Source organism: Oreochromis niloticus, linkage group LG11 (assembly GCF_001858045.2).
Source record: "Oreochromis niloticus isolate F11D_XX linkage group LG11, O_niloticus_UMD_NMBU, whole genome shotgun sequence".
NCBI classification, from domain to species: domain Eukaryota; kingdom Metazoa; phylum Chordata; class Actinopteri; order Cichliformes; family Cichlidae; genus Oreochromis; species Oreochromis niloticus.
The window spans coordinates 8,789,926-8,814,160 of NC_031976.2; the positions used below are offsets into that span (position 1 = coordinate 8,789,926).

The following is a 24,235-nucleotide window of genomic DNA, read 5'->3' on the forward strand; positions in this document are numbered from 1 at the left end:
TGTTCAGAGACATGGTTATGAAGCGGATTTCAAACTCCAGGCTGTCAGTCACCCACTAGAAGTTGGGAACAGAGCAGCTGTGAAATCTGTCTATGTTATTATGCTCAGCGTCTTTTAGTTTACATTTTCACTGCACAATTGTGAGCTCTTTGTTATGCACAAAACAACACAGTTTTCTTTTATTTATAGAGCATCATTATTTAATAAATGCTCATAATTTATTTTTGAGTAGTTTTTTTCATGTACATCTATGCTGTATGTTAATAAAAGTGCCTGTGTGACATCTGGGACACAGCTTTGACTAAGAACTCTCTTTTTGTTCTTACTTTATGGCTTTAAAAAAATATCGAGATATATATCTTATATCGCCATCCAGCTAAAAAATATCGAGATATGAATTTTGGGTCATATCGCCCAGCTCTACATCCCATGTCTGTGTGTGTTGTTGTGCGTGAGGCTGAGGGAGAGATAACGAGCGAGTCGGCATTTAGATTTAGAGAGAAGGGAGAAATAGTCGTTTCTGAAGCCATTATTGTTTTTATGCATCTGCCTGTTGTGATGAAAAGGTCATTAATAAAGACTGAGTTGGGGAGAGGGTTGTGAGTTAGTCGAGGCTTTATTGTAGCTTCAGGGTACCAACCCGATGAAACAATGTTTTTAAATGAACTAATTGTTGTTTTTGTACAGAGCTTGTTTCTTAATCTATCTTCAGTAATTCTGAATGACAAACTGAGCAAATGGCTCACTAAATAAAAACCATAACAGGTTTTTAAAAAGCATACGTGTTCTCTGTCTTTGTTTTCTTTTTGTTTTCAGTTTGACATTACAAGTTAAACAATATTGCAGTCTGTGCACGTTAAATGGTGTTAAACACCCCCCGAAATCTGCCTCTAGAGAAAATTATGTTAATATAAATATAAATAATCACCTAGTTTAAAAAATATAAATGTATGAATATGTATAAGTCATAGTGAGTGATTGGAGCGCTCCACTTTTAAACAGTTAGTATACATTACTTATAGACAATTGCACTCTTCTGGTGTATTTATGTTTAAAAGACCTTCTTGTGTAGTGTGTGTGTGTGTGTGTGTGTGTGTTTACAATGATTAATGTGAGGTATCCCTTAGCCAGATGGTGCTGAACAAGGCCCATCCATCAGCAATGAAAAGAGCAGTGGGCAGAAAGCTGGCAGAGCACTTTGTCTGGGGCCAGTGCCCCCATCGGACACACTCACATACAGACTCTCTTAGGCTTTGACAGTGTAACCTATTAAGCCTTGTTGCATCCTTGTGTTATTGTTTTGGGGCTTTTTTCTTCTTTTTTTGCAGGATTGCATGTTCTTGTTTGTTTTTGTTTTTTGTTGTTTTTTGCTGCCTTCAACTTAAAAAAATCAAAACAAACAAACAAACTTCTAGGGTGGAGGTTTCTGTTTTTTTATATCAATGCCAAACTTCTTTTCTCTAGCATGCAGTAGAGGGGCAGTATACCATTGTAGGGTTTTTTCTAATGCAGAGAATTTTACTAAAAGATATAAATGCTGAGCTTTTCAAAAGAAAGGACAGGAAGATATTCTGTGAATGGTGACACCAAGGTGAAACTGAAAACTGTCCTTTGGTCTGGTGGTTGATATTTGAAATTCTTTGTGGAAATTTCTCCCCAATCAGCTTTTTCCAGCCAGATGTTGACATTCTGATTGGACATTACACCATCCATCCATTCATTTGCTTCCGTTTATCAGGGGCGCGGGAGCCTATCCCAGCTGTCATAGGGCGAGAGGCGGGGTACACCCTGGACAGGCCGCCAGTCTGTCGCAGGGCTAACACACAGAGACAGACAACCATTCGTGCTCACATTGACTCCTGCATTCACACCTATGGGCAATTTGGATTAATCGATTAACCTATGCCCAAAATAGGGAGAGTTAAACTTTAATATGAGTGTGGACATTACACTCATATTAAAATTGTCATTATGTGGTGACACACAGAGAATCCTGTGAATGAAATGAGAGGATGATACAGAGAAATGACAGACTAATTATAGACGGACTTGTAAGAAAAATAATGACTTATCTCTTTGTGTAATTGTCTGAGGAACAAACACCAACACAGCCTCCACTATTAACCAATAAGTATTTTTTTACAGTGAAAACAATTTAAAACCTGTTCATCGCTCAAGTTATTCAGATACTTGGGGTTTTTCTTATGCGTATTGCATAGTCAGTGGTGATGCACAGTAATACTAGCATCCTTGCTATTGTTTGCCAAGAACACCCGAGTTACATTTCCCTGTATAAATGTGTAGTTAAAGTGTGTAATTGCACTTTTCTCATTCAGACTTTGCTGCATCACCGTGTCATCACTTGCAAAGTTTTGCTCCCTTAAGGATTTGCCCTTCCAGGTTGAGGTTGTGGAGTCCCCATCATGATTAGGTCATTGTCACCAATGTGTGCGTCCACACATTCAGCTGTTTCTGGTAGAGTTAACACAGCACCTCTTCTCCCCCACGCACTGTCACAGTCTCCTGAGAACACACACAGACAGACACACATACACTCTCCATGCTGTGTTCATAGGCCTGAATGACAGGGGTGACAGTTTTCCCTGCGGCAAGAGAGGAGGGACAAGCTGTCAATATGGTCCGGTGCACCTGCCCAGCCACATAAGAAACACACACAGAGGGAGCCAAACAGAAATGGGGAATATAGTAATAAAAGGGGAGTTAGACACGGCTAAATAATAGGCTCATAATGAAGGCCCAAACAGGGAATAAAGGCATGTGTAGAAAATAAAACACTTAATTACACATTAATAAACTCCCCCTTTGGATATTCTGAAGTACTGCTTTGTTTAGGAGAAGTTTACAGAGTTATCTATCATTGGGAAATAAAAGGAAAAATTCTAATTAGTCTAGCAGCTCTCTACAAAACTGGTCTTTTTTTCCCGCCTGTTACTAAACCAAACAGTTAGCATTTTCTTTTTTTCCCCTTTTGCCATTTTTAATTGCTTTTATTTTCTTTAAAATGAGTTTTTAAGCTGCTGTTGTTTTGCATTGTTGTGAAATGTTAACCTCTGTCTTTGTTAAACTTGACTTTTGCTTGCCGTGCTTTCGTTTTTTTTTCTTTTCCTGTTAATTAACTGACTATTCAGAACAAGACAAGGAGGAAGTGGAAAAATGAGACACTAGTACTGGTTATGGTAATTTATTTTTTTTGCCATGTTCGCTTAACTTGTCTATTCATCCAGCAGTTTTTGCTTTTCTGTGAATGACCCGTTTTGCTCTTTTTTTTTTTACTTAGACTTTTTTGTAGCTAGCATACAAAAGCAGTTGATTCTGTTTCATTTAGTTTTATGCTGATAAAAGAAAGTCTTTTCCATGATAATTGTGAATTTCCTTTGGCATAGCTTGCAGTGTCCAAGCCTGAAGCTGTCACATCACATCATGAGTGTGGCCTGGAGCATACTTACTCACTGGGTTGCACATCAGGGCTCACGCTTTCAATGCAAAGTTTTGCTATTACATATTGTAGATTGTTCTTTTGGGCAGTGGATCAGACTAACTGTGCACTTTTGTTGCACCTCTTGATGCTTTTCTATAGTAATTAAAGTAATAGATCGTTAGCAGCCTGGCAGTTACCCGCTGATAAAATCTTTGTGACAAACCTGAGGGGGCTTTAGGTTGGCTAAGGTACATAACATATTAAGTCTGTATGATGTGATGAAAATGGCTTTGGTTTATACCAAATCAGAGATCTGAAAGTTTTTACTTGTTTGGCTGTGCAATGGCAGTAATCCTGCCTCACTGGCTCAGTTTCTGACTACCATTGTTTAAACATTGTACCTGTAAATGTTTTGGCCTTTCAAAATAAAATTCCCTCAATTGACCAAAATGACAATTTCCCAACTGTTTCTTGTTCTTTAACTAACTTTATTTTGGATAATCGACATTATGCTCCCAATACTTCCTGCAAGCCTCCATTATATATACTGAATAAATATCTTCATCAGACAGTCCCTTTGCTACAAGTGTATAAAATCACGTACTTTGCATGAAGCGTGCCTTTAAAAACAATTGTGAAAGAATGGGTTTTTCTGTTTTTTCACTGAATTTGAGCATGGTACTGTAATAGGATGTCATCGTTGCAACAGCTCAGTTTGTGAAATTTCTTCCATGGTAGACATTTTGCAATCAACTGTGAGTTTTATATTGCAAAGTGGAAGTGTTTAGGAGTTGTATCAAAAGTAGCAGAGTATGTACAGAGTAAATTACAGAGCGAGGTCGCTGAGGTACAAAGTTGCCAACACTCTGTTTCATACACCAGACAGCTACAATGTCAATTCTCTGAGGAATCCTTGTAAATTTAGAGGTATGGTGACATGCTAAAACCGATGCTGGCATTTTTTAAAATTTCCTCCTGCTTATTGATGTCAGGTATTCTAAAGAGCAGTTAAGAAAAATCCTGTCATGTTCCATCTAAGCCGCTAACTAAAGCACAGATGGATAATTGTTAGCACAGAGACCAAGATACCTGGATCTTATGCTGTACGAATTTTATGTGTGTTTTAAGGTTATTTAATGCACTTCTCCCACTTAAATCCCAGCTTATCACAGTACTGCACAGTCAGAGTCGCATACACTTCATCAGAACACTGGAAAAACTCAGCCCTTCTCTATAATTAATTCCCTTTGCCTTTATACACTGCATACTGCACAACGCTTTATCTTCTAGTTTCACGGGTCTTTGGAAAGTTTATCTTCCATTGTAAATTGCATGTTAACACAGTTTGAAATCTTGCATTTGCTTATTGATTCTACTTGGCTTTTATCTTGTCCACTGTATGTTTACATCTATTTATCTATTTGTCCAACATAACTTACTTCAGCAGTCGCTATAAGCAGTGCAGACATAAATGTTTCTTTACAAAACAAAAGGAAAAAGTCAGTTTTGTTACCACATTTGTGTTGGAATCAGTCCAAGACAATGTTGATGAAACTAAAATCATCTTAATTCAGTTGAGTTAGGGTCGCTTTATTTGGCAGCGTAGCTTTGTTCTGGGAGAGCGCACCACCCACCATTTCATGTGCAAGAGATCCCTGTTGTTAGTCCGGATACGTCTTTAAACTTTTATTTCAGCCTTTTAAAAATTCCTCTGGTATTTCATTAAAAGTTTACAGTTAACGCTATATTAGTATTTTTCTTAACTCCAGTAACAGGAGTGTGATTTCCCATTAAATGTGATTATATATTTACACACAGACTCTGGGTCTGCACAAAATTCTCTCTGAAAAGAAAAAATCCATCTGTGTTTATCTCATATTGCCTTTTATGCAGCTCCTCAGTGGGCATGCTGCCTACACTGACCAAATGACATAATTTGTATTCAGAACCATCTGAACTCTGAACTGTTTGTTGACAGACAGGCCTGAATTTGTGTCTTGCTTGTGTCAAATCTCTTTATTTGCCTGGTCATAAAGTCCTTTGCATATTGTTTTTGTTTTATCTATTTATTTAATCTATGCTCTTGTAAATTTACTGATAGGCAGAGGTGTTAGCAACATATTGGGATCCACCAGGATCTTAGAGTACCTGCAGAATAGTGACTTTACACTCAAGACAACAGTTTTTCCAGTTGGAATATAGACATGCTGCTCACATGGCCCTGCAAATGAGCTGTGTGTATAGCACCAAATGTAGGATCACTGCTGTAAAGTCCTTATTCTCATAACTGACTTACAGAAACTGGGGCACAGTAGGGGGGATAAGTGATACATTAACTGACTGCAGGCATTGTGTGTCTGTGTGGGTGTGTGACTGTGTGTGTCTGTGTAAGCAAGCAAGCCAGATTTTTAGAATTTAAATGAAGGCAGTTAAAAATAGTGATGCAAGTCTGCCTTATGTTCTTTGTGCGGGTTTGGGTGGCAAGGATTATTCCCAAGTTGTCATATCTGACATGTTTGTGTAAAATATTTATTTTTTCATCTAAAAGTCAGTCAGTAGATTATAACCATGTGAGATTGTTGTTTTCAGAAATTTCCTGTATGTTTGATGGGATCATTCATTAGAGCTCATTTGTGGTTAACCATGTCATCATGCTGTGGGAGTCTGTTCTGTTTTATGTTTTTAAAAGAACTTGATTCTTCCTTCTACACCCTAATCTTTTTGCCGTTTCTTTTCCTGACTACAGATTAAAAAATGACTTTTATATTAAGGAACATTTGCTATAAAGATGTAATCAATAAGCAACAGAGAATTAAGGTATTTCTTCTCCTCTCTCACTTCCAGAATATTTCAGTGATCTAATGCTAATAATCCAGATTTTTGTGTATACTGTACCACGTAGGTCCAAATATTAAACTGTAGTCACATACACTGGAGCTGATCCACGTCTCTGTGAGAAATCCCTTTCATTTAATGAAAGACAAGGGCTATGATAAGTGTTATATGCATACCGACCACATAGTAATCAATTTCTTGAAGGCTGGAGACATTTTGCCACTACAAAAGCTTGCAACTGAAGTTGATTCATTGTTGCAGAATTTTGTTTATTTTGGTTGGAATGTTTCAATAGCAGCACATAATTCTGTCCATATTTTGTTGATCATTGCGTTTATAGTACACACTCTTCGTATAGGTCATAACGATGTGGTCAACCCGGCATCATTAGTCTCGGCTTTTTGAAACACGCTGGACAGCTTGGGACAATGAAGGAATGAATCAATTAAAGATAAAGGAGAGAAAAGAGCTGGAGCTTCCACATATTGAAGAGGAGAAAATGAGACAAAAAGAACAAAAACACCTCAGAAAGAACAATGACCTGAATATTTATGGGACTGAATGGAAGAAAAGAAAAACAAAGACAATGTTCAACAGCTTTGACACTTATTGTTAAGGTGGTCCTCGGTTTAATTTTTCTTCATAATATTTGGTGGAGTTGTCTCTCAATGTGTTGCGCATAGATTAGTGTGTTTGCTTGTTGTGCTGAAGGCCTGTTAATTGGGTGTTTGGGGCTAATAAATAGCCGTAATTAACAGGCATGGGCGAGGCAGGGGTGTTAAAGCTTTGGCAACCAGATGCAGGAGAACAATGAACTCCAGTATGGTGAGATTCACCTGAAACTATCACTCATTTAGATTAAAGGAGCATTAACAGAAGTGGCTTTGGAACCAAGAAGGTAGGTTTCTCTGTCACCAGTGAGACATTTGTAGTGATAGTGACAACAATACATCGGAAGTATTGTCCCCCCAACAGTTTCATGTGAATCTTAAATATATTGCGCTATGTGCTGTAGTGTGAAAAGTGTAAGGTGGATCACACATTTAATGTATCTTGTTAAAGACGTGTAGTCTCTGTGTTGCAATGACAGTGTGTTGAAAAGCCAAAGGATACTGTGTGTTTGTAGTTTGGCTGAAAACTGATTGCAAACCCTAGCTCTGTCATCTTTAGTCATCATTCTGTCATCTTCATTCTGCCCCTGATCTTGTCTTATGTTCTTTGCCCTTGACGGTTGCTTGTCTTTTTGTGTATGTTGATATATGAGCCCAGGCTTGTTGAAGTGAGGTATAGTTGTTTGAAGTCCTGCCAGTGGAAGAAAATGAACTTTAAGCCCATTAAAGGGCAGAAAAGCATCAGGGATTTTCTCTTTCTCTCGACTGCATCAGCTATTTATTTTCACCCATGCTTTTATTTCATGCCTGCGAAGAAGCAAATAGAAAGCTGAATGGGAACAGGTGAGGTTCAAATGCACTTTATTTGTCCGTTTTTTTTTTTTTTTTTTGTCACACCCTCTCATTTTGTGGGCTTTCAGGGACACAAGAGTAATAGACCTGAGGTTATTGTGATTTTCATGAAGTAAATAACTGGCCTGTGTCCTGATCTGATTACTTTTAACTGACACTTTAGAAAGCCAAAGGATGCAAGAAGTGGTGTTTCAGAAAGCATACAGTGGCTTGACCTGTGGTGGTTCAGGGTTGAGCTTTAGCAACGTATTTATCATGTGGCTTTGAGGCATTGTATCACTTGTAGGGTATTAGTCAACCTTGTAAGTATTAATGGTGAAATATATAAACACTTCAGTCCAGAAATGTCACAATACCATGTCTTTTCCATTAGCATCACTCTGTTATCACTCTGCGATCATGCTAAATTTGATACCACACTCACAAAATTGATCAAATGAATGTTTTTCAGTAAATTCATCATAGCACATGTAATAAAAATAATATTTAAAGAATTATATATTCAATTAGATATTGTATTATAGCAGATAAGTTGCAGTCTGATGATGTGGCTGACACCTTATGTGTTATTATATATTGATTGTCAATTTCTTTTGTCATTTTCTAATAAAGGCTTCATTACAGATCAATAATTGACAAGATCTTGAGTGGTGCCAGTTTGTCAGAGCACAAGGTGGCCTTCGGTGTCAGTACTGGGACGTGTCAGCTCTTCACATAGACCCCATGGGACACACTTTAACACACTGGAACCCTCGAGCATTGTTGTGTTTGGGTATTTATACATATGCGTTTTGATACCTAAAATGAAAACAAAAAACTAGTGAACATAAGGAAACAGCAAGTGAAAGCAAATCTAAAGATTAAGTAAACTAAAATTAGCTTATGCCAGCCTCTTTAAATCAAGAATTAGAACAGAACTTTTAACTTTTAAATATTGCGTTTTTAACATTTTTATGCTATAGACAAACTACATATCATCACATTAATTTGCAGATTTTTATAAACAATTAGATTCAGCTTTAGAATAAGCATGTAAATGCTCTATAAACCAATTTGCAACCAGTTATTAAACATTAATGATCATTCATTGCTTAACAGGAAGGAACTACATTAAAAAAATGAATTTTGAGCTAAATTACAGTAAGTCATCAACTAAATTTAAATTAACTATCAACTTACATTTATTAATAATGGTTACTGGAGGTATTATCTGATGTCTAAAGGGGACATTTTCCTTCTATAAGCTGCACTTAATTTACATCTTTAGTGATTTAACATAGATTTAATTTTTGGATCTGTGATATGGTTTTAACGGTTATACATATTTCACTAAAAGAAACAGCTTGAACTAATGTTTCAAGCTGTGTCTCTTTCTTATTTTGGTCTCCTTCTCTACCATTTATCTCTGAGTCAGACAGATTTCTGTCACACCATTAAAATAAGTCTTTTTTTTTTTTTGAAAGGAAGGAGCAGTACCCCGAGGGCTTGTCAGCCGACTTGATGACATGAAGCTTCTGTTGAAAGAAAGCAGGGAAGATCAAATGCTTAATGGCCACCTGTGAATATGTGTCTGTGCCTGTTTCCGTTATTAAACACAGACTCTTATTTGAAGTCTTTTCAAGTGATGGATTGAATCTTTAGCGCATAATGGAACTTCACTGTGCTTTGCTGCTGGAATCAAAATGAGGAATTTAACTTGAAAGTAATATAATAAAACAGAAGAACAGAATAGCTACAGCTAAACTCTACAGTGCTATAGTATTCCAGTACAGTAGTGACACCATTTGACCCTGTATGGGTTTAGCCCCAAAATTGCTTTGGAATATGATATAGGGTGAAAAACACACGCACAAATATATATTAAATACAAACTACAAACCAAGGATGAAGTCAGTAGTTGACACAGACCTGTTAAAAGCACATATGCCGAGAATGACGACGAATAAAAACAAAAAAGCGGATGAGACATTAAGAGCAGGGCAGACCCGTTCTAGTCATCTCTTCTGATGTAGAAGTAATGCCAGCCTTGAGCAGAGTCTTTTCCAGGAACTGCAGCATAAACAAATTAAGCACCCCTCTAGCTTTTGTTTTTCTGTGCAAGTTGGGAGATATACTGTATGTGCATCGTCTTGAATATGTGCCTTTTTAGGCCATGTGGGCTTCAGTTTTGTGTGTGACTTAGCATGTGTAAGTGATGTTTGTTTTTCCTGTTACGGCTATAACAGCCTCAGCGGTCTTTCTCTTTCTCACTGGGTGGGTGGGTGGGTGTGTGTGTGTGTGTGTGTGTGTGTGCGTGCAAATGCCAGATTGTAATAAAATTGTGTGTTTTTCATCAGTACAGCACGGGTAGTAGCAATAAGGCCTCAAGCTATGGCTGAGCATAGGCAAAATCAGTGTATTTCATTCCCCACAGGCAAAAACAGGAGATATAGACTATAGCTTAATGCTATGTCCTCTGGGTAACTGTATGATGTATTTTGGTGTTGGTGTTTGAGATTTCAGGAAATCTCATAGGGAAACAGGCTATTTTTTACTAACTGTGGTGTAAACTCTTAGCTCTGTTGTTTTATATATATATCTTTATTTCTATGCATAGATGGATAGATGGATATAGATATATCGAGAGAGAGAGATAATGTTAACCTTTTAATTTAAAGGTTGTAAAACTGCACTCTGGGGGTTTCATTGGCCTTATCTTGTGTATGATGTTTAGCACGTAGAAAAATCTGAGTGCACTGACAAGCAATACACAATCCATATGCTGATGTGTGTTAGTTCTTTCATATAACATGCACTGTATGTGTCTGTACTTAAAAAAACAAAAAAACAAAACACTGTTGCTGATTGAGGTTTGATTATTTGTGCGATGTTTTAATACTGTCGCCCTGGGCAACGTCATGTAATATCCTGTACAATGCATTTACATTCATAAAATGTAAATGCACAAATGAATTGCAAGTTTTATAGACATTTTCTGACTAAACATGCATAGAACTGTATTTTTATTTGAACAAATACAGTAGTCGCAGAAATATTTGTCCTTTTGTGACTCATTAAGTTTTTTGCTTGATGTGCAGTTCATGTTCATATCATTACACTGTTTGATCATAGTACAAGCCTTCATCCACGATGGGTGTCGTTGAGCGGGGCTTTACAGTAAATATATAGAAAATTATGCATTATGAGTTTAAGCCTTTTTTAAGGCCTTAGAAAAAGTCAAGAAGTCATTCTTTGCAGTAACTGTGCAGCAATGTGCATGAAATGCCTCAGGTCTTTACAAAGGACAAAGTTGTTTACATATCTAATGCACCATATATGAGTGGATAACCTTTAGTGGCAAGTATGGATTGAACTAAGAACTGTGTGGAGGCCTTATGGAGGGCACCAGCTAGTTTATCAATCTAGTATAGTATGGAGGGTTTTTTTCTTGCTTTGAGTAAATGTCTGTTGAGTATAACTGAGTGTGTGTCCAGGGTGTTGGATAAAGAAAGAAAGAACAAGTACCACAGACTTGTACTTGATGCATTGACTTTGTAAATTATTAAGTCTTAATGAAGTCTGCCATCAGCCAATATGCCAGTTTATTTTGCTTAGATCTCCTTAACACACGAGAGTGAAGGCAAATCTAAGAACAAGGTCCTAAAGGATCATTCAAAAAGTTGGTTTGTTTTAAAAGACATGATGTTAAGTGTCAGCCCGAACCCCAGCAGGAGTATCCCATACAGCCGTGCTCATATCCTGGTGTTTGTTCACCTTGACCCTGTTTTATATAGGACTGTAGTAGTGTTGTTACTGTGTATGTTTTGACTCTTTTTTTTTTATGTCTGTTTGTTTCAAATGTGAAAACTTTTTAATTCATGGCTTAAAGCTACTGTAAGTTTCACATTGAGATGGAGAACTGAGATATTTCAATCATTAAAATATATAACATGTTGACGGCTACGTTAAATCTAACACATACTGAAAGCTGTTAGCAGTTGGATGAAATTTGCCAGTTCTGTAAAAGGTGATAAAATGACAGTTGGCAAGACAAAAACTTTTATTTTATAGTGTGTCCCATATACTTGTGTTCCCTTAAATATAGAAACATAGAAATATTGATTTAACTCTTACAGTAGCTGCTGAGACATGAAAACACACACACACTTTTCTTCATTTTCAGTAGTTGGTAACCAGCTTGCCCAACCTTTCCCATCTTGTATTTCCCTGCTGGATGGTTCACTGGCTCATTTGCTGCTTTGGTGGTCCTTTGTGTGATTCAGCTGGTTTTCCAGTCAGTCTCTTATGCTGCAGTTGAACAGGCTTGTTTCCGTAGATCAAACTGAAGGCTTCAGAGCAGATCAGGACCTACCGACTACCTCAAGTCCAAGATTAGAGAGTTGGAGTCCCACAATAGGACTCACTAATTCTCTTTTTGTTCTGTTATTTATTTGTCGCACAGTACAAGGCAATTAAAGTGTTACCACCTATATATAAATAAAAATAATTAACAGCACTCTGCTTCATTTCATATGCATGTGCACATTTCTATGCAGATCTTTGTGTAATGTCTGTGCATTTACATTATGCAAGGGTTGTTTTTTTAACACTTCCTCATACATTTACATCCGTTTTGTGAATATGGGTTTGTGTTAATGAGTACAGTAGCTTCAAGCATCTGCTGAGTGTCAAATTAGTGAAGCCCACCATGCCAAGCATACAGGTGCTTGTGAGTGTGTGAGTCAATTTGTGTTGTTTAGAAGTGCTTAATATACACGCACTACATTCAAGCAATCACATCTTAGTCTATTCAGAGCCTGAATTTGTCTATACATGGACACACACACACACACAAGCACTGGCCGTTTTTAAGCCCTGTCACTCAGCCATATGCCACAGAAGGGTCTGGCATCTGCTGGAATACAAATGCACAGTAACAAGAGACACATGCTGAAGTAATCAGGTTTTTTTTTTCCTGTATTCCGCTCACACAAAGCAGTCCTGTCATTTTAACAGCTCATTCCCTGTATGAAAATAGATTTAAAGCAACACATAATCCAGACATATTTGTTGATGTAACCCCTTTTTGGACAACAGATCAGTGTCGGTGAAACCAGCCCTTCAAAAATGGACATTCATACCCAGAATGGAACACCCCGAGTTAAAGCATATTTGAATTAATCTATAGCCACTAAGGTTATTTCCTTATTTGTACTTCCACTCAAAGATGACTTGCCTGCACACAAGACTTGCACTTACATTACCTAATGTTGTCTATATCAATCATAAACTCACTGTTTTATTTGCTATCACATATCATTTCCTTGGTCATAAATACTGAAGGATATTGATTTTTTTTTTAAACATCAGTGCTTACACATGCCATTTTACCTCCTCTCAGTTCACACATCTCAGTGACCATGTAAAGACTGAGCTCATAAAGTGTTTTTGCTTTAATCACAGACACTTTGCATCATGCTTAGCGTGCTTGTTTGAAGTGGTTTCGTATGAACAAGAGCACTCTTATGAGTGTATCCTGGGTATTAGCTATGTGTTTATCTTACTGGTTTTGGTTGAATGCTGAGGGATTGGACTTTTTGTCTGTCTTTTGATGACTTTTGGTTTGAATGGCACAGCTGTGTGCGAGCACACTAGCCTCTTAAATCTCACTCTGATTGCTACTTGCTGCCTTTGATTAATGCTCATTATGTCTGGGTGTATATGTGTGTGTGCGCCCATGTGTGCACGTGCTCACAGAGTCAGTTCAACCTGACCCCCCTGCCATAAATCAATCAACACCATTGAAGTGCTAATATTGCCCCCTTTGTGAGCCACTTTCTTATTCAAGTCTCATCTTGCTGAAGGCAATCTGACGTTTACTGATGAGGATTTTGACTTTATTTCTATAACAAGTTTAGACAAGCCACACAACATTAATTTGCAACCATTTTATTTATAATTGATTTTTTTCCCTTTAAAGCCAACAATTTTTTTTGATCAAGCATAGCAAACTGAATATTTTGAAGTTGGGGTTTTTTTGGGGGGGGGGGGACTACTAGGCAAATAACAAGAGACCATCCTGTAAAATGTAAACTTTCTTTCTTTCTTTGAATTGGAAGAATTGAATAAATAACGCCATGTTTGACAATAAATAAAGACTTTTTTTTTTTAGATATTTTGTCAGAATTAATAAATTCATAATTACTAACATGTTGTTGTTCAGCGCATCTGCTAATTATGTATTCACTTTCTCCTAGTTGTGAACATCAGAGTATATATATTTTATAATTACTACATTATTCAATTTTACATCCATCAGAGAGGGGAAAAAAAACAATTGTTATTTTGTGCTAAATGTTAATGAACAGTAAGACCATCTGATAGATGACATTAAGGCAAAGTCATTAAAGAACATAAATGTCCATTCAGAGCATTTTGAATAATAACAAAGTAAATGAATTCATAGATCAGCTTGCAAAAAGCAGAATACTCTAAAATGACGGGTTCCCCTCTCTGTGATTTAATCGAAATCCCTTTGTCACCATCTGAAGACTTTTCATTTGGGGTGTCTGTTCAGAGTCATTCGGTTTGGGAGACATCTTCCTGATGTTTTCAAGAAAAGTCGCCCCTTTTTTCTGGGTCAGATATCCTGCTAGTTTCTGGCCCTCAATTCTTACATAGTGTGGAAGGAATTTTTAGTCAGTTTGGAGGTATATGATCTCAGGTTTTTCTTTTCTTTTCCAGTCAAAAACAGTGACATATTCCAACTTTCAAATCACGACTCTCACATAGTCCATATGCTAACGGCTAACAAGCACATACATATCCAGTTTGTCAATTTTTGACCCTGTGGCCACTAAACAGCCTGTCTTTATTTATTTATTCATTCATTGATTTTGCGCTTTCCACTCAGGCTACACACATATACATCTATACACTTTGATGGTTTAGATTTACCAGCAAAAACAGGGCTGTAGTTGTATTGAGTGTCTGCAGTTTTTAATGTGAACCACATTTGCATAGGTGGACTAGTTGCTAGCTGCACTGGTGGTTAGAGTGCTTTAAGTTTACTTTTCCTACTGCATTTTCAGTTTTTCTCATTCCTCATTTTAATTAGTGTATGTACCTCTTTTAATTGCCTGACATATCTAAAGACTGAACCTATTATAAGCAGAAATGACTCCAACTTTTCTGTGATTTCCTACTATTCACTAAGAAATAGATAAAAGCTAACATTGTTACAAATTAGCAGCACACGTGTGTTCTTAAAGACGCTCTTAACAACAACAGATTGCCTCATTACTTCCCCAAAGACTTCTATCACTCACCTGTTTTTTTTTTTTGTTGTTGTTTGTTTTAATCAAAAAGTATAAAAGTAGATTTGACAATAAGCCTGAACAAATAAATGGATTGCATAAAGAGAATAAAAACCTTCAGTCTTGCGTCCTCTCCACACTTCCTTGTTCAGGACATCTGTTGTATTTTTGTCCTTGGTACCTGAGTGACTCGTTGAGAGGAAAAAAACAAAGTACTTCACAGTCCATCATTGCTGCACTTCAGAATATACCATCAGTGGGACAGATGAAGAGGGCGCAAGCGTGCTGAATCAGGACGACTCACACACACACAAACACACACGTGCAAAATTCTTAGCTCATGAAGGGAATCAAAATGTTGAGGTTCCAAGAGCAAGCAACCCTATACAGCACACACTTAAACCCCGTGTCTGTGTTCTATGTGCATAAGTGAGGGAAATTAAAGATGCACATCACAATTATACACAAAACCTATTCTGTGCTGAATGACAGTTGCAGCTTCCGTGATATTGGTTGACGGGAACTCTTCTGTTTGTGAAGGAGGAGCATTGTTGGGAAAGATTTAAATTCAGCGAAACAGAAAAGAAAACTTGGTAATAAGATTAAGCACTGTTTTTTTTTTTAAAGAAATTATATATTTATATAGTAATCATAGTATTCCTTCCAACATTTTAAACTTGTTAAAATGCTACACTACAGTTGCAAATTTGTTGGTTTCATCTAGTGACAGAAATTCCATTGTTTGTCTTTGATCTCCAGTGGGATGTACAAAATTATCTTTTAAACAAATGAAACATAAATCTGAAACACCTCAAACCTACTGCCTACCAAGCAGACATAAAGTAGAATTAATGTCACACCAACATGTTATAAAATGCATAAACATGAATAAAAATAGACCATCATAGACTTTACAAGGACAAGATTTACTGAAGGTATTATCGATCCCTGTTTTCAATGTGAAGTCACTCACCAACCATTACAGTGGTTTGGGAAAGGGCCTTGGGATTAGAACCTGGATAGATGGATACAATAAATGCCTTAATTGACCCACTTCCACACATTTATTCCCAGTGGACTGTGTCTTATCACTTCTCACCAAATTTAAAGTCTCTTTTATCACTGTTTTTTTTTATTTTATTTGTGCAATTGGTAAAAAAATCACCTTAAAAAAAAGCAACAAGAAAAGAAATGGAATATGCATCAAGGTCATGATCCAGCTTTTAACCCAGTGAGGCTTTAGGACTATCCTCGCCTTATCCCACAGAGCCACCAGGATGGCCTTGTAGCTCATGATTTTCTTTCTCCCTTATCGCATACTTTCCCTCATCCTAATATGATGACTGGAGGGCTAGCCTTGAACAGCAATCCGACGTTTGCACTAGATAGGCCAGTGCATGTGCGATTATTTGTTGTGTCTCCTGGTGTGGCCTCCAGTGATAATCATAATTGTACCGCTATTGCCAAGGCATTAGCCTCGGCTGCTATTATAGATTAATGTTGATGTATAGATGTATGCGTTACATGTGAACTCTGTCTTACTCTCTCTATTTCTCCGTCTCCTCCCGTGTCTGTTACATATTCACATAAATCCATGAATTACACACACCAAGGCCTCCAGGCCCACAGGGACATAACAGACAATCAGCCTGACAATCGCAGCTGAGCTCTGATTGATGCTACAGTTGCTACACACACACACACACACACACACACACACACACACACAGTTTCAGATGCACAGATGCTGTAATGCCAAGAGGACTTGGTAGCCTACATCCCTACCTAAACATACATGCACACAGACACACACTCTGTCTAATAAGCCTGACAATAAGGGGCTGAATAAATGAAGGATGGAACGTTTACAATCACTGTGGTCAGGAGCGATTTGAGGTTAGTTGTTACTTTTCTAGGACAGGAAAGAAATACACGGCCTGTCCTCTGTCTGAAACCTTGTAGATCAAATGGGTGTGGGCCAAAGGGTACTGGTGACAGTTTGTGAGGAGTGGATGTCTGCAGTATCTCATGTAAAAAAAAAAAACAAACAACCCATAAATACATAAATAAATGTGTTGTTTGCTGAGCAGGTGCGTGGAGTGCAGTAATGTTTTTCAGTTAATATTTCTGTTATTTAAACTTAATTAAAGTAAGAGAAAATAAAATATTGAAGGACATGATAAACTCAAGACCACATCCCCCTACAGCTCTTGTGCTGTGTGATTTCGTTCTGTGTATTTCGTTCACATGCTTTTCTAAGACATGACACATTAATCTTTCCTCTAGCATGACCAAGTATATGTGTTTTCAGCAGTTTGTGAGTTCTGTGTCTGTGATGCCATGGATTTTAGCAACTGATGTTTCAGAGGCTTTCCTCCTGTGTCTTCTGCCACGTCTTTGTTTTGATGTGATTCATTCCAGCATCTGAGACACTAAACAGCCTACGGCCTACTGTCACAGGCCTGCGTGTTTATGTGTAGTGAGAGATACATCTATCTGTCTCTCGTCTGACAAACTCGATCTGTCACGCTGGTGGCGGACTTGGCTGTCTTTTCTTTTCAAATGGCTGAAACTGATGAGGCAATCAGTTGCTCATGTTTGTAAGTTTTTTGTGAAACTTTGCCAGAAAACTATATGTCGTCTGTACGTTCTAGATTATAGAGTGCAGAGTACACATTCATGAGGTTAAAAGGAATAAAGCAGCTGTATGGGACATATTCCATATGAGCAATAATTCGAATAAATTAACTGTAACTGTAAAACACTGCACTGTGTAATCATTCTTTTTTGGCTTTTTTCCCCTTTGTTTTCAGAAACTGTTTAGCAAACGATATCTATTTAGAAAGTCTCATTGAAGTCAATGTCTCTTTTTCAAAATTTTTTTGTAATAAACGAGAAATGTTACTCCAACTGTTAAACACAAAATGATTAAAGCTTGTAAAGCTTTGAGTCAATGCCTTCTAGATGCTAAAACATCCAGTCTTTTCACATAACCTGCAGTCACGACTGTAGGAACCTTCTGCTATAAAGAATTTTATGTCAGTGGTAGATACCGTCCTTAGTTCAAGGGTAACGTCAGCATTAGTGAAAATAAAAGGTGAAAATATACAGCACTGTGCAAAAGTCTTGGGTTGCTTCTCCTATTTTCTAGAACTAATAAAAACACATTGTAATAAAAAAGACCCAAGAGATGCATCAGGCCCTTCAGATGATCCAGTTGACCCACCATTTGCTGAAGCTTCAACAGAAGTGCTCTCAGTAGGTGGATGGCTGTCGAGAAGCCATTCTTAAAGAGGGGAAGCAGGCAGAAAAGGCTGAGGTGCGCCAAATGAGTCTAGAACAGGTCTTAAAGAGTGACGAATCCAACATTGACATCTTTGGTTCAAATTAAGATCAAGGAGAGGTACCAGAGTGCCTACAGGCAATATTAAGTATTATATTACATATATAATCAGTATTTTGGAGCCGGCTAGAAATGTGACTTTAACCTTTTTTTAAGGGTAAAGAATGTTTAATAAACTGGTGCGATCAGCAGTAACACGAGCATTAGTTGGTTTCACAAGAAGTAAAATAAAAGGTTTTGGAATCAAATGGTTTAATCAATAACGATGTGTTAGTTGCAGAAGTTATTGGTAAGAGCAGATTTCAAGTCTGCTGCTCGCAATGAAGGACATTATTATTTGCAATGGAGCCCAGCACTGATTGTTGTGTTTTTGAGTTGATAGAAAAGCTTTAATATAGGACATTGGTTGTTGATGTTTGGTGTATAGAGCTTTCTTGTATGCTCACTTTTGGGCATTTAAATCAAATGCAGGCAGACATTCCATTTTGCGTAAACGCAGAATAAAAAAACTCATAAAATAGGATTTAAAAGGGTAGGTGCTTTGTACAAGGTTTCCCTTTGAGGTTTTTTGTCAATTTAGAAGTACTGTGAGAATGTTTTGGAGCATGTTACCAAAACTGACACTGAATACCGAACCTGTTCATTGTTATTGTGATGATTTTGCGCTAACCTTCACATGCTTTCAATTCTTTAGTAAACACTCTGTGAAACTTCTTGAAAGTCCTTGTTTAACAGAAGACATATTATGACCTCAGCATTCAGGAAAACTATAAAGAACTTTGCTTTGTTATATGGGAGAACAGCAAGGATGCCATCCTTCAGGCTTGGAAAGTCTGTGTTCTTGGTGCAAGCTTAACTAGCATTTTGTAGCATTTCAAAGTTCTTGCAACGCAAACACTAACACTTTTTAAATTTGCACACATATTAACAATTGTGTAGTAACCCCTCTTCTTTTAACAGCAGTGCATAAAAGTCTCTGAACTGTGCAGACCAGTTGCTGAACTTTGGAGAGGAATGTTGTCACATTCTCATCTGATATAGGATTCAAGCTGCTGAACAGTCTTGGCTGGTTTTTGTGGTGCAAAAACGATGTTCACACAATCACTCACACACAGTTAGACATATGTGTTCACACCCATACACATGGCAGAATTCAATCATTCAGTTAGGGAATACTAGCAGTTGCAGACTTGAGTATGTTGTCGATCAGATAACATCAGTTTAGTGACAAAGCCTCTAAAAACAAAGAGCTACGAACTACGTTAATCATTTACATCCACACATATCAAAAGATGCACCGTGAGCATTTACTTAACGTTCTACACACCATTTCCATTCCAGAAAACACCACAAGTATGAAATTGGTGTTTAGCAATAATATTTATATTCACATTTTTATTTTTTTTTTTTACAATAATCAAAGAATACAAAATAACATCAAATTTGTACAAATAGCAAGATGAGCGAACTGCTTCCTTAAACATGAGCTAATGAGGGAACTATAACATTATATTGAGTACAGGTTCATTATTCAATCCTTTAGTGTGCAATGTCTGTAAGGAGAAGAGAGGCTTTCTGGATTTTTACCTAATAAAAAATCCCCCTTTGGTGGTCCATGTGTTCAATCAGTAGAGGGTATTGTAGCGTCCCTCCGACAGAAGACACAGACGATCGGTGTTCCGGTTACTGGTGTTTATTCAGAATAGTAACACCGGGCTACTGTGGGCCGTAGCCAACGCCAAAACAACAGGAAAAAAACGCGCTCTCCAGCAACAAAAACAATCCCCCTCTCTCCTCCTTTTTTCCGCCACCCACACACCATTTTCTAACCCCCGCCCCCCGAACACTCTCAGCCAACCACACACATGCTCTCCTCCAGACTCTCTGTCATTGGTAGCTGATCTGATTGACAGGCCGACCGGCCTCTAGACTACTGCACATTCAAGGACACTCAGTAAATCACCATGCTGCGGGTGTGGTCCAACTATGCCATAAGTAACTGGCAATTCTGAACACAAAACACTGATAACACAAAAGTCAACTAACTTGTAACCCAGTCCGTTACACTACCCCGACCCCTCAAAGTCCCTCGCCCACGAGGGTGGATAAAGTCTCTCAGATGGCCTGGTGGTCTATGGTGCCTCCTTGGGCGAAGGCGCCCTGATGGAGGTGGGGGAGGGGCCACGTCCGAAGTGGCTGTGGGCCCAGGGCTCACAGGGCTCACAGTAGGGGCTGTCACAATGGTGGTGGCAGCGTCTGCAGGGGTGGAGTCCAGGTCTGTCTGCGGCCCACCCTGTTGTGTCAGTGCAGTGGCCGCACCCCGATAGGGGGCCAGTCTGTCCCGGTGCAGGGCGACCCTCCGTCCCCTTGGGGGCAGTTGTACCCTATACACCACTTCTCCCAGACGTTCCAGAACCTTACAGGGTCCAACCCAGTCATTGCTCAGCTTAGGGCATCTGCCCTTTTTCCTCTGGGGGTTGTACACCCAGACCAGTACCCCCACGTTAAAATGTCGGCCTCTGGAATGGACGTCGTAGTTCCTCTTCTGCCGCGCCCCCGCACTATTTAGTTTCCTCCTAGCAAAGTCATGAGCAGACCCCATGCGATCCTGGAGCTTCCTCGCATAGTCAGGACGTGGTTGGTCCCCATCAGCATCGGGGGGTCGGCCCATCATCATCTCCGCTGGAGTCCTGATCTCCCTGGCCAACATCAAGAGGGCAGGGGAGCACGAAGTGGAGTCTTGGACCGCCGAACGATATGCCATGAGGACCAGGGGAACATGACTGTCCCAGTCACGTTGGTGTTTAGCCGTCACTAGCGCCAGTTGCTCTGACAGTGTACGGTTAAATCTCTCAACGAGTCCATCACTCTGTGGGTGGAGGGGTGTTGTACGGGTCTTATGGGAGCCTAGTTTCTCGCACATGGCCGCACACGAGACTCAAAGTTCCTGCCCTGGTCCGTGTGGATTACTTCAGGCACCCCAAATCTGTTGAACATCCCCTCCACCCGAGCATCCACAATTGTCTCGGCCTCTTGGTCAGGTAAACTGTATGCTTCTGGCCACTTTGTGAAATAATCCATAGCTGTGAGGATATAGTGGTTTCCCCTTTCTGTGCGGGGAAAAGGACCTAGGATGTCCATCCCCACCCTCTCCATAGGGTACCCTGCCGGAAACTGTTGCAGTTGGGCATGGGATTTAGCTGTGGGTCCCTTCCGTGCTGTACAGCTGTCACAGCGGCGGCAAAAGTCCTCTACGTCCCGTCTATGTCGGGCCCAATAGAACCCCTGCCGGAGGCGGCGGAGTGTTTTGGTGACACCAAAGTGGCCAGACCCTGGGGCCCCATGCACTGCGTGAAGCACCATCTCCTGCAGGGCCCACGGGACAACCAATTGCCACCTCATCTCGCCCGTAGCCGGTTCCTTCCAGCCGCTTTGCAGCACTCCATCGTGCCGCCGCAAGGCATTAAACATGGACCAGAGTCCCTTTGTGGCCCGTGACAACATGGCGATTTCCTCCCATTGGGGTTGTCGCTGTTCCTCAATCCACCCAAGCACTGGCTTGATGTCAGCATCCTCCTCCTGTTGATGACTCCACTCCGTTGCATCCACAGCAACCAGCCTCTGACAGGATGGCCGTTCCTCCACCCCCGTCACAGCACACTTTACATCGGGCACCAATTGGTCCTCCTCCTGAGCTTCCTTCCTCTCACAGTAGTGGCATCCGTCCTGGGCACAGGGTCTGCGGGAAAGCGCATCTGCGTTCCTGTGCTGGGCCCCAGGTCTGTGTACAACCTCGAAATCATAAGCCTGCAGCTCCTCAATCCAGCGTGCTAGCTTCCCCTCAATCCAGCGTGCTAGCTGCCCCTCAGGCTCCTTAAAAGACATGAGCCACTGCAAGGCAGCATGGTCCATTCTGACCGTAAAGTGGAGGCCCCCGAGGTAGTACTTAAAGTGGCATATGGCACATACCACTGCGAGCAGCTCCCGCCTTGTGACACAATAGCGGCGTTCAGCTTTGTTGAAGGCCCGACTATGGTATGCCACCACTTTCTCCCCGCCGGGTGTCACCTGGGCTAGCACTGCACCAGACCCGACACTGCTGGCATCTGTGTCAAGGACAAAGGGCAGAGTGGGGTCAGGCGGAGAGAGCACTGGGGCCCCAACTAGGGCTTCCTGCAGTGAGGTGAAAGGTACCTGGCAGCCTGCTGTCCACTGGAAGGTCACACTCTTTTGGAGCAGGTGGAACAGTGGCGCGGCTATGCAGGAGAAACCCCTTACAAACCGTCTGTAGTATGACGCCAAGCCCAGGAAGCTCTTTAACTCCTGCACAGATCTTGGGGTGGGCCAGTCCTTCACAGCTTGGATCTTATCATCCATGGTGCCAACCCCCCCGGCCCCCAGTCGGTGGCCCAGGAACGCAACCTCACGTCGCATTAAGCAGCATTTCCTTGGGTTGAGTTTGAACCCTACTGCCAATACCCTCTCCAGGACCTGTCTGAGGGCCCCAAGGGCAGCGTGGAAAGAAGCACCATGGACCAAGATGTCGTCCAGGTACACCACGCATTCTCCGCGGGGAATTCCAGTGAGCACCTTATCCATGAGTCTCTCAAATGTGGCAGGGGCATTGCAGAGGCCGAAAGGAAGAACTTTAAATTGCCATAAGCCTCCGTTGGTAATACATGCAGTCTTTGGTCTGGCATCTGGTGCGAGGGGTACCTGCCAGTACCCGCTGCGTAGGTCTAGGGAGGAGAACCATGAGGATCCCGCCACAGTGTCAAGGGTCTCATCTATACGTGGTAAAGGATATGGGTCCTTCTTTGTCACCTTATTCAAAGGCCAGAAATCTACGCAGAACCGCCATTCATCCTTCACCTTCTTTGGAACCATAACAACCGGGGAGGCCCAGGGGCTGGTGGATGGTTCAATGAGTCCAGCACGCTCCATCTCTCGCAGAGCCCTCTCCGCTGCAGCCTGTCTGGCCAGGGGGAGGCGTCTAGGCCTCATCCGAATGGGCTGTGCATCTCCAGTATCGATGTCATGTTGAATGAGGTCAGTGCAGCCCATATCATCCTCTGAGAAGGAGAAGCAGTCCTTGAAGTCCAGCAGCAGCTGCCAGAGCACGCCCTGCTCGCTAGCAGTCAGTCCATCGCAGTTCTCCTCCCACACCCTCCTCACAGCTGAAACTCTCCCGCCCTTGTCCGGCGGTTCCTTAGGGAGAAGGGGAGGGCATGAAGCAGCATGGGGTGCAGTTGAGGTCAGTGTAAGTGGGTCCTTGGGGGCGGCCGGACTACCAGTCAGGTCTGGGGAGGAGTCGGCTGCCCGCTCAGAAAGGGCATGGGCTGCAGGGTGATCAGGTTGGGGTGGCCGCCTCAACATCCGAACAACACCACCGTCAGGGAACGAGAGCGTCCCCCCCCCTCGTGTCAATAACGCAGTCCAGTGCCCCGAGTACATCCAGCCCCAGTATACAGTCTTCCAGGTCTGCAACCCATACAGAGCAGCGGACTGACTTCCTCCCCACACTCAGGGTGAGCAGTGCTTCCCCTAGCATGGGGGCCCACTCTCCCGTCACAGTCTGCAGCTTCACCATGGTAGGGAGGATGCGATCCCCCCTTTCCACCACATCAGGTCTTAAAACTGTCGCTGAAGACCCGGTATCCACCAGGGCTGAGCAGCATAGTCCATTCACAACTAATGGGGCATACCAGCAGCTGCCAACCCAAGTCCTGCCCAACAAAACAAGCCGCCCCACCTGTCCATCCACAGCTCCACAGTGGCGCTGTGCACCCCCGTGGGCCCTGAGCTGGGTTTTTCCTCCCGGAACAGGAGGTCGGGACACAGCCCCAGGGTCCTGCATCGT

At 40.8% G+C, this 24,235-nt stretch overlaps 1 protein-coding gene across 2 annotated transcripts in view; it reads left to right on the forward strand.

The window, feature by feature from the left end:
* cdkal1 (CDK5 regulatory subunit associated protein 1-like 1) overlaps positions 1-24,235 on the forward strand; it is a 242,918-nt gene that overhangs the window by 187,852 nt on the left and 30,831 nt on the right. The window contains exon 13 of one of the 2 annotated variants that reach the window (XM_025911505.1): positions 9,201-9,314. The exons of the other annotated variant lie outside the window; for it this stretch is intronic. Within the exon in view, the coding sequence (XP_025767290.1) occupies positions 9,201-9,299 (99 nt within the window). The 3' untranslated portion in view covers positions 9,300-9,314. Of the gene's footprint in view, positions 1-9,200; positions 9,315-24,235 lie in introns of those variants that run through there. 2 annotated transcript variants of the gene reach the window in all.